This window comes from Chiloscyllium plagiosum, unplaced genomic scaffold (genome assembly GCF_037043375.1).
Source record: "Chiloscyllium plagiosum isolate Xiang-an unplaced genomic scaffold, Cpla_swu_hap1 HiC_scaffold_18, whole genome shotgun sequence".
Classification (NCBI taxonomy): Eukaryota; Metazoa; Chordata; class Chondrichthyes; order Orectolobiformes; family Hemiscylliidae; genus Chiloscyllium; species Chiloscyllium plagiosum.
This window is the reverse complement of record NW_028270156.1, coordinates 48,347,089-48,360,846: the sequence shown is the minus strand read 5'-3', so window position 1 is coordinate 48,360,846 and position 13,758 is coordinate 48,347,089. Positions and strand designations below refer to the sequence as shown.

Below are 13,758 nucleotides of genomic sequence, written 5' to 3'. Positions count from 1 at the left end.
CGATAAATGCGAGGTGCTGCATTTTGGGAAAGTAAATCTTAGCAGGACTTATACTTAATGGTAAGGTCCTAGGGAATGTTGCTGAACAAAGAGACTTTGGAGTGCAGGTTCATAGCTCCTTGAAAGTGGAGTCGCAGGTAGATAGGTTAGTGAAGAAGGCATTTAGTATGCTTTCCTTTATTGGTCAGACTATTGAGTACAGGAGTTGGGAGGTCATGTTGCGGCTATACAGTACATTGATTAGGCAACAGTTGGGATATTGCGTGTAATTCTGGTCTCCTTCCTATCGGAAAGATGTTGTGAAACTTGAAAGGGTTCAAAAAAGATTTACAAGGATTTTGCCAGGGTTGGAGGATTTGAGCAACAGGGAGAGGCTGAACAGGCTGGGGCTGTTTTCCCTGGAGCGTCGGAGGCTGAGGGGTGACCTTATAGATGTTTACAAAATTATGATGGTCATGGATAGGATAAATAGACAAAATCTTTCCCCTGGAGTCAGGGAGTCCAGAACTAGAGGGCATAGGTTTAGGGTGAGAGGGAAAAGATACAAAAGAGACCTAAGGGGCAACTTTTTCATGCAGAGGTTGGTACGTGTATGGAATGAGCTGCCAGAGGATGTTGTGGAGGCTGGTACATTTGCAACATTTAAGAGGCATTTGGAAGGGTATATGAATAGGAAGGGTTTGGAGGGATATGGGCCGTGTGCTGACAGGTGGGACGAGGTTGGGTTAGGATATCTGGTCGGCATGGACAGGTTGGACCGAAGGGTCTGTTTCCATGCTGTACATCTCTATGACTTTATGACTCTAATTTATCTAACACTATTTCTATACTAATACAGATTTTCTTCCGTTCCTTTTTCTTTCCTTGTGTTCTACATCATTTCTGGTACATTAATTGTGATTTCCTTTGTGAAGACAGAAGTGATGTATTAATTTAGTTAGTCAGTCTATGTTCCCCATGATAAATTCCTCTGTTTCTGACTGTAAGGGACCTACATCAGTTTTCACTAATCTTTTTATCTTTACATACCTATAGAAACGTTTACAGTCAATTCTTATGTTCACTGAAACTTTATTGGTATATCTTATTTTGCCCTTCCTAATCAATCCCTTGGACCTCTTTTGCTGATTTCAATTGTTCCCAATCCTCAGGTCTTTTTTTTTTCCCTGCCAATGTTTATGCCACATTTGTGCATCTAAAATTATCTCTAACTTTCCTCATGAGCCATGGTTTGGCTATTGCTTTCTTTGCATTATTGCACCAGACACAATAAACTATTTTTGTAGTTCACCCATTCATTCTTTGTATGTTTTGCGAATGCCAATTAACTGTCATTCATTTCAGCAACATTTCTCAATCCATCATAGCCCACTCACACCTCATACCATTGTAGTTTCCTCATTAAATTTCAGAACCCTAGTCTTCACCTTGATGAAGAATTCTATAATATTATGATCCCACATCCTCAAGAAGTCTCTCACAAGTGCATTACCTATTACACCTTTCTCATTGCATAATACCTAGTTTAAGATGGCCTGTTCTCTGGTTGGTTCAACATATTGGTCAAGAAAATCAACTCATATAGACTCTGGGAATTTCAAGTCTATAACATTGTGACTTGTTTGATTTGCGCAATCTAAATGCAGATTAAAGTCACCCATATCTGCAGAGGTTACTTTACTATATGCATCTCTGATTTCCTGGGTAATACCATTCCCAGCACCACCACGTAGGTTTAGCAGTCTATACACAAATCTTCTTATTTTTTTCCCCTTGGTATTTCTTGATTCTATCCACATAGATTCTGTATTGTCTCAGCTAATATCTTTCCTCAATATTGTGTGTACATGCACTTCAATCAGTAATGCAACTCCATTTTGTCTATCTTTGCTAAATACTGAATATCCATGAATGTTCAGTTCCTGTCCCTGGTCACTCCGCAACCATGTCTCCATAATCCCAACTGTATCATATCCATACACATTTGCATATTTAATTCATCCACTTTGTTTTGAATGCTTCATGCATTCAGGCACAATGCCTCGAAGCTTGTCTTTTTAATGTTCCTTGTTCTATTCCCAATGTTTTACTGTAGCCTTGTTTGATTCTGGCCTTTGATTCCTCTGCATATCACTTCTCTTTTTTCCCTTTTTGGCATTTGTTCTTTTACTTGATTCCCTATTCCCTGACTCCTGGCATAGGTTTGTATCACCCTGCCAAACTAGTTTAAATCATCCTCAACCACTCTCACAAAAACTTCCCCACCGCGTCAGTCCTGGTCCAGCCTAGCTGTAACCTATCCTGTTTGTATTGGTCCCACCACTCCCAGAAATGTTCCCACTGCTCCAGGAATCTGAAACCCTTGCCCCTCACACCATCTTTGTTGGCATTATTCATCCAATATATCCTGCTAATTCTACTAACAGCACTTAGCACTGCTAGTATTCCTGAAATCAACACTACTTTTGGGATGCTTCTTTTCAGCTTGCTTCCTACCTCTCTATATTCTGCTTTTAGGGCCTTTTGTTTGGTACCAATGTGTAAAATGATCACTAGCTGGTCACCCTCTTCCTCCAGGATGTCCTCTAGCCACTCTGAAACATTTATGATCCTAGCACCAGGGAGACAACATATCAGCATTATCCTGGTAGATTGGAAAGTGCCAAATATGCCATGCTATTTAAAACAAAGGAGAGAGAAAAGAAATCTCTAACTAGAACCCAATTCCTCTAATATCAGTAGTAAGTAAAATGCTGGTCTGTTTTTTAAAAAAAAGGGTACAATAACAAAGCACTTAGAAAAGATCAATGGCCTTTAGCAAAATCATCATGGATTTATGAAAGGGGAATCTTGTTTGACAAATCTACTGGGGATTGTGTTTTTCAGGTATAACTAATGGATTGGATCAGGGAGAACCAGTGGACTTGGTATATTTGAAATTTCAGGACACTTTTGATAAAGTCCCACATAAGAGCTAGTGTACAATATTTAATCATGTGGGATTGAGATGATATACTGGCATGGATTGAGAATTGGTTAGCAGACAGAAAACATCAGAGTAATAAATGGGTCTTTTTATGTGTGAAAGGAGATGACTAGAAGGTTTCCATAAGGTTTGGTGCTCAGGTCCCAACTATACAAAACATATACCACGATTTGGATGAGGGAATCAAATGCAATGTTTCCAAGTTTGTTCACAGCACAAAACTAGAAGAAATTGAGAGTGAGGAGAAGGATGCAAAGATGCAAAAAGGCAATATAGACAAGTTGTGTGAGGGGCCAAATGCATTGTAGATGAGATTTAATGAGAATAAGTATGAAATTATCTGCCTTGGTATGGCAGAGTATTATTTAAATTGAGAAGTGCTGATGAACAAAGGGACATAGGTGAACTGGTACATGGTCATTGAAAACAAGCATACAGATGCACCAACCAGTTGGGAAGAAAATGGTATATTGGTCTTCATTGCAAGAGAGTTTAAGTACAGGAACAAAGAAGACTGGCTGCAGAACCTTGGTGTGATCACTCCTGGTATATTGTTTACAGTTTTGTTCTCTTTACTTAAGAAAGAACGTACTTACTATAGAAAGCATTCAGTGAAGATTGCTGCAACTTATTTATGAATCTCTTCTCATTAGCAAACTCTGTAGACCCATCTTGAAAAGGTGGATTGTGACTCTCTATCTCATCACAGGACAGTGGTTGGCATTCTCTGCTCAAATGACAATGCTATTTGATGGTGTCCGAAACAAATTTCTCTTTTTATAGATTCCTTTTGGTCATGTGTTAATGTTTTATATCGATTTTATAGATTTGTTCTCATTTAATAGATCAAAAATGGTAATTTCCTAATTTGCAGGATTGAAGGAATGATAGGAGAAATTAACTCCATGTTGCTGAAGGATACTAAATGCAAACTTGTTGAATACAAGGTTGAAATTGTGAACTGACACGCTACTCACTCATAGAAGAAGACATTAAAATATATGTTGAGGATTACTACTTAAATCATTTATGCGAAAAAAGATTGATGAAATTTCTAATTATGTTCCATTTAGTGAGCTGTTCTTTAGTTTTTTATTGTATCTTTTATAAAAAGGTAAAGTGATGCAGGAAAAATAATATGATTATAAAATAATTGCAAATTTGAAAATAATAGATTAAAACTCCAGACTGATAAACAGTGAATGCTACCAAATACCCGGATGGGTGTTCACAAGGGACTGTTCCAGTCCTGTCATAAGCTTCACATGGACATACTTTCCAACAGGTGTCAGTGGATAGTAACATAAACAGGGAGTTTAGCTATTTTATTTTTTCTTCACCCAACCAAGTATAATATAGACATTTATTACCTATAAGGATTCTTTTCAGAAACTTCCTTTGTTCAAATTAGGTTTCACTTACTTTAAACGGATTGAATCTCTTAGAAAATAGCTCAATTCTCTGCCATAGGCATTTGATTCTAATTATCATGAAGTTCAAATGGCTCTTCGTTTTGGGGACATGGGAAATTTTATTAATTATAAAATAGTAATCAAGACACAGTAAACTGTTATTTTCCTCACGAGGAGTTATTGTAGCATAAAATCTATTGTATTACATTAGTGCTATTTATGTACTTGCTCATCTATTATTCAACTAATTCATTTACAATTAAAGTCTAAAGCTAGATCTGAAATGATGAATGCCACTTGTGAAAGATGTGAGAAAGATCCTGTGGATGCATGGCAAGTTTCCATTAATAAAAAATAACAACAGTTTCTATTCATTATTCTGGGCACATTAGCAAAAGCTTATCTAGATGTTAAACCCATTGATGAATCTGTCAAGAGAGAAGGGATTAGTCTATGAAACATGAGGGTAGATTTTAACTTTTGGATGACCAACTGCTAAAGAGTGCTGGTCAACTGCCTATTCCAGCACTGAAGGAGTAAGAGCCATTTTGATACCCAAGCCTCGTTTATGTTGAACTAACATGTTGCCCATTCCAAGTAGCTGTCAGTGCCCTACTAACATGGTTCAGTGTGGTGCCCTGAGGCTGAAGGCTATTTAGCCACCAACAAGTTAACATCTAGGTGAGCTCAGACTTGCTGAGGAGGGAAATCCTAAATGGACAGTAGACCAGATTACTTTTGTGGAACTTCTGGGGTTTTCTTGCCAGTTTGCCCAACAAAATTGTTAAGTCTGATCACAGCTGGTCTGAGATGTAATTGCTAATATATATATGCTATAGCTTCCCCTTTGTATATTAAAAGGCAACTACTGTCTACAGTAGGTGGGCATTACAGCCATTCTTCAATAGATCCCTGTTAAATCAACCGGGTATGTTAATTCTATTGTTCCTATTAACACTGATTGTGCTTACTTACAATGTTCACCACAGGCTCAGTAATGTGGAGTAAGAAGTGCAGAAATAAATGTAATCCTCATTAAGCTATTTATCATTATAACATTATTTGAGAGAATTTGACATTCATTCAGAGAAAGATCACAAATAAATGAATTCCATGGGACTGGCTAGGATAGAGAACTACTCTGAAGTCACAAAACAAAATAAGTGAAATTGAGGCATGTAAGTGGGCCAGTTTGAAGTGGAATGTTAGTATTTCCTGTTCCATTTCCCTTTCATACAAAATATTTTAGCATCCATCATTAATTCTCTGTAGCCAAGGCTAAACTTTGAATACTGCAGTCCAATGGAAAATAGCACTTCTGGTCAAGAGTAAAAAAAGGCATGTGACTGAATTGCCAATTCCCTCCAGTTTCCAATTCCTTACTTGTCTCTTAGTTGCATACCTCACTGCTTAGCACCCAGTAGTTTTTGGCATTATGAGTGACCTCAAAATGGCATCCACAGTTCACAGGTGAATTTGAAGTCTCTCTGCCATTTTGCATTTTTTGTCCTCTCTGTTGAACATGTGTATTTAAAGGGGTTATCGACCATAGAAAAGTTACTTGCTGGTTGATTTCCATCAGTGTTGGCATGTTTGATGTCTTCCAGAACTGTTTAAACCTAAAGGAAGGAGTTGGGATCCCAAAATGAGGTCATGAGCTGAACTTTAAGTTCCCAAATCTGAGGCAACAAGGTAGTGGAACTTTGACAGAGTTATAAACATCTGTGCCCCATGCTCTAATAGCCCCACTGCTGTCTAACTTCTAACTGAGCCGTCATCACTGAAATAACTGCACTGAGGCCAGTATCCCATCACCACGTCACCCTTTATTTACAAGTGGAGAGACCTTGACACTGATTCATCTCCCTCAGAGCCAACTCTCAGAGTGAACAAGAGGTCTGACTTCTTGTTCTTTTTATTTTATTAAACAATACAGTATACAAACAATTAACATTAACAGCTCTATACAAAGAAACAGCAATTTACAGAGAGAGGAGCAGCAAAGCCAGATTCCAAACCCTATTGTTTAATCAGTTTTCAGGGAAATGAAGACAAACCTCAAATCCCACTTTTAGTCATCACAAACATAGCAGTACCAAATACATACAAGACAATCCAATTAGATAAGAAACAGTGCATAGAATATAACCCCACCCACCATCCCACCACCCACCATCCCCCCAACCACCCCGCGCACACACCCACCACCCCCCAACCACTCCCCAACCACCCCACCCGTTCCCACACCACCCCCCACCATCTCCCACCACCCACCTTTCAGTTTACAAACAATTAACATTAACAACTGTATACAGAGAAACAGCAATTTACAAGGGAGAGGAGTGGCAAAGTCAGGCCCCAAACCCTTACCACTCAACCAGTTTTCAGGGAAATGAGGACAAATCTCAAATCCCACTTTCAGTCATCACAAAAGTAGCAGTAACCAATACATACAAGACAGTCCAATTAGATAAGAAACAGCGCATGGAATACAGACCCCCCCCCCAGCAAGTCACCCCCTCCCACCTTTCGCCCACTCTAAGGCAGCCCGTTCCTACGCCCCTTCCGGCTCTCCATCTGCCCCATGCCCATTCCGGATCTCAGTCCACCCTGACACACCTTCCAGCCACCTCTAGAACAGCCCATCCTGTTTCCTTAACCCCACAGGATGACAGCAGTCAGGATGGCCTACCCACCTTCTGGCTTCCCTAACCGCCCTTTGCACCTTCCAGCTACCTCTAGGACAGCCCGCCCTGATATCTGTCCGGGGTTACAGCGCTGAGGACGGCCTACCCACCTTCCGGCTCTCAGTCATCCCCCCCTGTATCATCTAGCTCTTGCCCACCCCAATGCACCATCCACCTGCAGACTGCCCTGATGCACCGTAAGGCCACCTGCAGGACACCGCATCGCCTTCCCTGAGATGACAGCACAGTAAGGCCTGCCAGACCCAGGGACATACAAGACAGTGCAGATGATAAACCCAACAACCTAGAAGACAGAGTCCATTATCAACAAACAGAGTCCCTTCTGGTACAGAGTTCATTACCATAAACAGTTCTCTTCAAAATGTAGAGTCCATTCCCAGGAACAGAGTCCACTCCAGTATACATAGTGCATTGTCAAAAATAGATTCCACTCCAATCTGCAGAGTCCATTGCAAAATTGGAGTACACAACTGAAGCTAGAGTCCACTCCAGAAGGAAGTAAATGCATGCCCCTTAGCACACTCAGGCATTCAGTCTCTATAGAGTCCTGGCCCATTCATAGAGAACCACGCCCACTTACAGGAACACGGTACATTTGAAAGGTGCAATTAACTCTCAGCGGGTTGGTCCATTCCTGAAGGCTGGGTCCACTCCCGAACTCTAGAATGCAGCAAATGCTCACTTCCCAGCAAGCACACAGGTGTTCAGTCTTTATTGAGATCTAGTCCACCGACAAATGGCCAGGCCTACCCATACAGGAACAGCTCATCTGGAAAGATGTATTTTCTCACAGGGGCTCAGCCCAAACACCAAGAAAAGTGTAAACACATTCAAACAACAAAGAAAACCAGAATGCAAGGGCTAAGCCACAAAAATCAAAGTTGTCCTTTTCTCAAAGTAAAAGAGAAAAAAGCAATACACAGGCTATAACCAGCCAGTGAAACAACAGTTCCCCAATGAGAACTGAATTACCTGGAACACATTGACTGTTGGAATCAGCCAGTTTAGAAGTCAGTCCTCAATGAAAAAAAATACCAGTTAACAAACTGGCTATATAATTCATCCAGTTCAAGAATCAGGTTTCCTCCCAAAACAAACAGAAACCAACAGCATCAGAACACACTGGATGTGGGCAGCCAACTCAGATTCAGCCCCCTCTTTTACTGAAATTGAGAGTCCTTCACCACTGATACAGCTCCATCAGAGCCAGCTCTCAGGGTGAACAGGAGGTCTGACTTCCTGTTCTTATCTGTCAGCCAGGGCTCCATGATTCGACCAGATTAACAGCCCAAATCAGGGAACTCATATTGTATGGGGTCCACCCGCTGACCTTGTCACTACAATCACAATTGTCATTTCTAAATAAGGTCACAGTAGGAACGTGGTGTGAAAAGTGCTGACCCTATTTAGAAATGACAATTGTGATAGTTATGCCAGGTGAGGCCATCCATAATAAACACACTCAGATGCGGTAAGCAGGATCCCATTTACCATCAATCCCACCCCTTGACTCCCCTCTGTTACTGATCATCACAACATTGACACAGAAACATAGACGATAGAACCAGGAATAGGTCATTTGCACTCTCAAGCCTGCTCCTCCATTTGTTATTCGTATGGCTGATCATCAAGCCCAATCTTCCAACCATATTCCTTGAAAACTTTAGCCACAAAGCTACATCTATCTCCTTCGTGAAATCAAACAATGTTTTGGCCTCAATTCCACAGGTTCACTGCTCTCTGGCTGAATAAGTCCCTCCTTATCTCAGACCATTATCCTTAAACTATGATCCTGGGTTCTGGACCTTCCCTCCATCAGGAACATCCATCATCCCTGTATCTAACCTGCTCAGTCCTATTGGAATTTTATTGGTTTCCGTGAGATTCCCCCCTCATTTTTCTAAACTGTAGTGAATAGAGTCCTAACCATCTGATCTTCTCCTCATGTCAGCCCTGCCATCCCAGCAATCAAACTGGTAAATCTTCACTGCACTCACTCTATAGCAAAAACATCTTTCCTCTGATAAGGAGATCCAAACTGCATACAATATTTCAGTTGTGGCCTCATCAATACCCTTTTTAATTGCAGCAAGACATCCTTGATCCTGTACTCAAATCCCCTCGCTGTGAAGGTCAACATACAGTTTGTCTTCTTTGCTGCCTGCTGCATCTGTACGATTACTTTTAGTGATTGGTACACAAGGACACCCAGGTCTCATTAAATATTCACTTCTTTCGATATCATAGCCTGTGCCTCAACTTCAACAATGATTTGTTGGTGCTGGCAGGTGGGACTAGTTTGGGTTGGGATATTTGGTTGGCATGGATAAGTTGGACCAAAGGGTCTGTTTCCCTATTGTATATCTCTATGACTTTATGTTGATTTGATTCTGCTCGTGCTACAATAGAAACTCAGACATCAACCATCACACCTAGAGTTACTCCCCAATATCATTTAAAATAAATGAGCTCTAGACTCTACAAGTCCTGTATCAAGGAGGTGCCAGACTTCTCCATGTTCCATGACATTGATTGCAGGCTTTCTGGTAGGCCAATACGCTAAGCATTTTACCTAATTTTCTATTCAACTTGTTCAGAACTATTGTTACAAACCCCTGGAGTAGGTGGGACTTGAAACTAGGCCTTCTGGTCCAGGTGGCATGCTAGAGGACCTTTTACACTAAGCATTTAATTGTACGTCATCCTCCACTGGGGCGGGTGGAGTGGAGTGGTATTTGTTATCTTTATCACCTCCCCCAGTTGCAGATTTCTTGATCTGTGTGTTTCACTATATGCAGAACCCTCCTCTAATCAATTGTCCTAAATATGCAGAGTGTTTGTTTCTAGGTTTGTGGCTACAAGTATGGGTGAGAGAGAACATGCTTCTTCTTCACTAGTGTCCTCCTGCAATTTTAACTTTTGCTCTTGCACTATACCCTGATCAGTTTGAATTCTTGTTTTCCTGGCCGATCCCATATATCCATTTCAGATTTACAATGTGGTTGATTCTGAACCCTCTGTAATGGTCTGGCAAGCTACTCAATTCAAAAGCAGTTAGGAATGGGTAACAAATGCTGCCCTTGCTAGTGATGCCCAAATCCCATGGAATATTTTAAACCAAAAATCCCTCACCTATGCCCATGTTATGAGGTAAAGTACCAGACAGCCGCTGTGCCCTGGGGCAGTTGAGACCAAGATGTGGACAATTAATTGCTACTTACATTAGATTCCCCTACAGTGTGGAAACAGGCTCTTCTGCCAACAAGTCCACACCGACCCTCCGAAGAGTAACCCACCCAAGACCCATTTCCCTCTGACTAATGCACCTAACACTATCAGCAATTTAGCGTGGCCAATTCACCTGACCTGCACATCTTTAGACTGTGGGAGGAAACCGGAGCACCTGGAGGAAATCCATGCAGACACAGGGAGAATGCGCAAATTCCACACAGACAGTCATCCGAGGCTGGAATTGAACCTGGGTCCCTGGCACTGTGAAGCAGCAATGCTAACCACTGAGCCACCGTGCTGCCCGAATAAAGCTTAAGGGCTTTATTCTTCCTTTGTTGGAGTTTCTCTGTCCGTGGAAGAAAGTGGAAACACAGCAGACAGCCCAGGAGTTTTGACAATGCAGGCTGATGTTAGACAGAAAGGTGGGATATCTCTTATGAAGGTATCTTTTGCGCCCACTTTTCCATGATGGTATCCCCCTTGAATCCCTTCTACCCCACTTCCTCTCAACTGCATCTCCACAGCTCTATCCTCCCATGCTAGGATCTGCAATCACGTCTGCCAAAATCCCCAAACTTATCCATACTCTTGGGACACCTTCAGTTTTTTGTGGGGTCTGCTTGTAATGGCCATTACTGTCTTTTGAAACCAAAGAACTGCTGACTAAATGGATATCTAGGGCAGTACTTCCTGTGCCCGAGAAGCAGAAGCCCCTCCCCACATACACTAATTAAGGCCATGCCTAATGTAGTATTGCTGCGCGGCAACCAACTATCAGATCACTAAGGTGCAATCTAACTTTTAGTTTAGGATAATGGGTAATCTGTCCTCCTGTAAAATCTAGTGCCTTGAGTACTATAAGAAGCCCTATTTTAGAGAGGAAACTGTCGTCCTTACCTGGGCTGACCTACATGTGACTCTGGACCCACAGCAACATGTTGACTCTTAACTGCCATCCAGGTAATTCGAGATGGGCAAGAAATGCTGGCCCAGCCAATAATGCCTATATCCCTTAAATGAATAAAAATATATTGGAAGGAGATTAGGTAGATTTCTCAGAATGATTCCTAGACTCTGAGAGTTAAATTACTGGGCAAGATTACACAAAGAACATTTAGAAGGTTATAGGATCATGTGATTTTAAAATTTCAAGGTCAACATATTATGTAAACAGAAAGGAACTATTGACACTATTTGGGGACCCATGGCTTGAAGGCACATTGTTAATCTAAAGGTTAGAGCTACAGACATTAGAAGTCAACTGCTACAAACAAAAGAAGTTGGAATTCTCTCCTGTAACTAGCAATTGTCCTTAGGTCCATAACTAAATTAAAAACCAAGATTGATAGTTCTTTTTGTTAACCCAGTGAAATATAGCGTTATCAGGCAAAAGTAGTTTTATCAAGTTTCAGAGAGGCCGTGATCTCTTTGAATGGTGGAATTGGTTCAATGGGAGAAAAGGCTGAATACCTTCCTTTATTGGTCTTATAAACGTGTCTTATGAACCCAATTTACATTTAAACCTTAGTTAAACACAATCAGAGCAGAGGTGTTGTTCACCTGGTGCAAAACTTTAATGATGCAAACGATATAGGTTATGATTTTCTCCTCCAATCTAACCTTTGTTATTTTTCCAACTGCCTTCATTAGGTGGAATAGTGAAGGGAGATCAAATAATGGCTGTCAATGGAAAGATACTCACTGATGCCACCTTACATGAAGCTCAGACAACGCTGGCAAAGTCATGGAATAGTGGTGGTGTAAGTATATGTAACCCTCATAATAGACTATTTAGGGTGTAACCATAAAGTAATCCAGTAGCATTTTTTAAAGGAAGACCAAAATGGAACTAAATTTAATCAACTTCAGGCTAAACAATCACTATTTGCATCCCCTAAAGAAACTCAAATTATCCACATTGTCCACAGATATAGTTAATTTTCAGGTATACACCATTATATCCAATTTGACCTGACCATCACATCTTACAGTCATAGAATCATAAAATCCCTTCAGTGTGGAAGCAGGCTATTTAGTCCATCAAGTCCATACCGAGTCTCCGAGGAGCATCCCACCCAGATCACCAGCCCCTTGCGATCTCTTTACTGCCTTTGCAGTGATATTGTTTCTTCAACATTGAGTAATGGGTGAGCTGAGCTGAATATTGGGAAGAACAATTGCCACTTTATTAGTCACTTGCCACAAGCTCCATATTCAAGGAATGACTCAAACCCCTCTGTAACTATTGTTTTAGACTGAACCAGATGATTTGCAACTTAAACATCCTCAATATAGTGTTGAGCTTCTAAACTAATACCTTTCTCAATCACAAACTCTGCCCACTCTGCTTCCAAAACTGTGTTTCCCATATCTTTATTCAAAATCTTGTCCTGAACATCCTTCTCCTCAGAGTTTACTGATCTGCATTAGTTTATATTCCCCAGAATCTGTTACATGCATTTCTTTTACCAAAACTTTGTGACTCCTCTTAACATCATCTTCAGCTGTCTTTACTTTTACACTTCAATGAATCACATTGAGATATTTTTCAATACCGATTATTCTCACCATGCTTCAATATTCCTTCTCAGGCAGCCCCCCAGGATTGTGTTTGACCTTGTTCCACTCCATAACGAAAGGCTCTTCCCACTCCGGTTATACTCTCTTCCACCCTCTTCTGTCAGGCAGAAGAAATAAAAATGTGTATACATGTAAAACAGGTTCAAGTACAGCTTCTTCCCTGCTGTTATTAAACATCTGAATGGACCTCTAATGTTGATCTCATTTTCTGTGCACTTTCTCTGTAGCTGTAACTTTGTATTCTTTGCTCTGTTGTGTTATCAGAATGTACTTTGTATGGTATGATCTACCTGCACTGCATGCAAAGCAAAACCTTTCACAGTACCTAGGTTCATGTGACAATAATAAATCAAATCAAGTATGTGTCCTGAGATGGTGAAACTGTATTTCTGGATTCACACACCCTGCCGCTGGTGGGGAAGGTGTTGTGTGAAGATGTGGGTGGGATACTCAGGTGTTTTGCTATATTATCTGTCTATTATCTATCTGTATTTTGGTTTTTTTTGTACAACAGTGCCATAGGCATGCACATTATTATTATCCTAAATTTTGTGGTAGAAGTAGCAGTTAGACTATCAATGCTCTCCATTATTTAGAAATCATTGGACAGCAACCTCTAGTCTCCACAGTTAAAACAGGTAATATTATATTGATTTACCCTGCTTCTATTGCACAGTCTTTGCAGCATTGGTATCTCACTGAGCGATATGACAACGAAGCACAAAAAGGATGTGAGATTGCTCAAATTTTGTATCCACCAAACATACAAGAGAAAGTTAGAACTAGCCCATTCAAATGTAAGTGGGACTGAAGGTTGACTTTTCGAAGTGTGGAATCACAT

At 40.7% G+C, this 13,758-nt stretch overlaps 1 protein-coding gene across 2 annotated transcripts in view; it reads left to right on the top strand.

Annotated features, from left to right (window-relative positions):
• ush1c (Usher syndrome 1C) overlaps positions 1-13,758 on the top strand; it is a 212,481-nt gene that overhangs the window by 184,603 nt on the left and 14,120 nt on the right. For both annotated transcript variants that reach the window (XM_043705961.2, XM_087996593.1), the window contains exon 25: positions 11,988-12,097. In XM_043705961.2, coding sequence (XP_043561896.2) covers positions 11,988-12,097 — 110 coding nt within the window. The remainder of the gene's footprint in view (positions 1-11,987; positions 12,098-13,758) is intronic.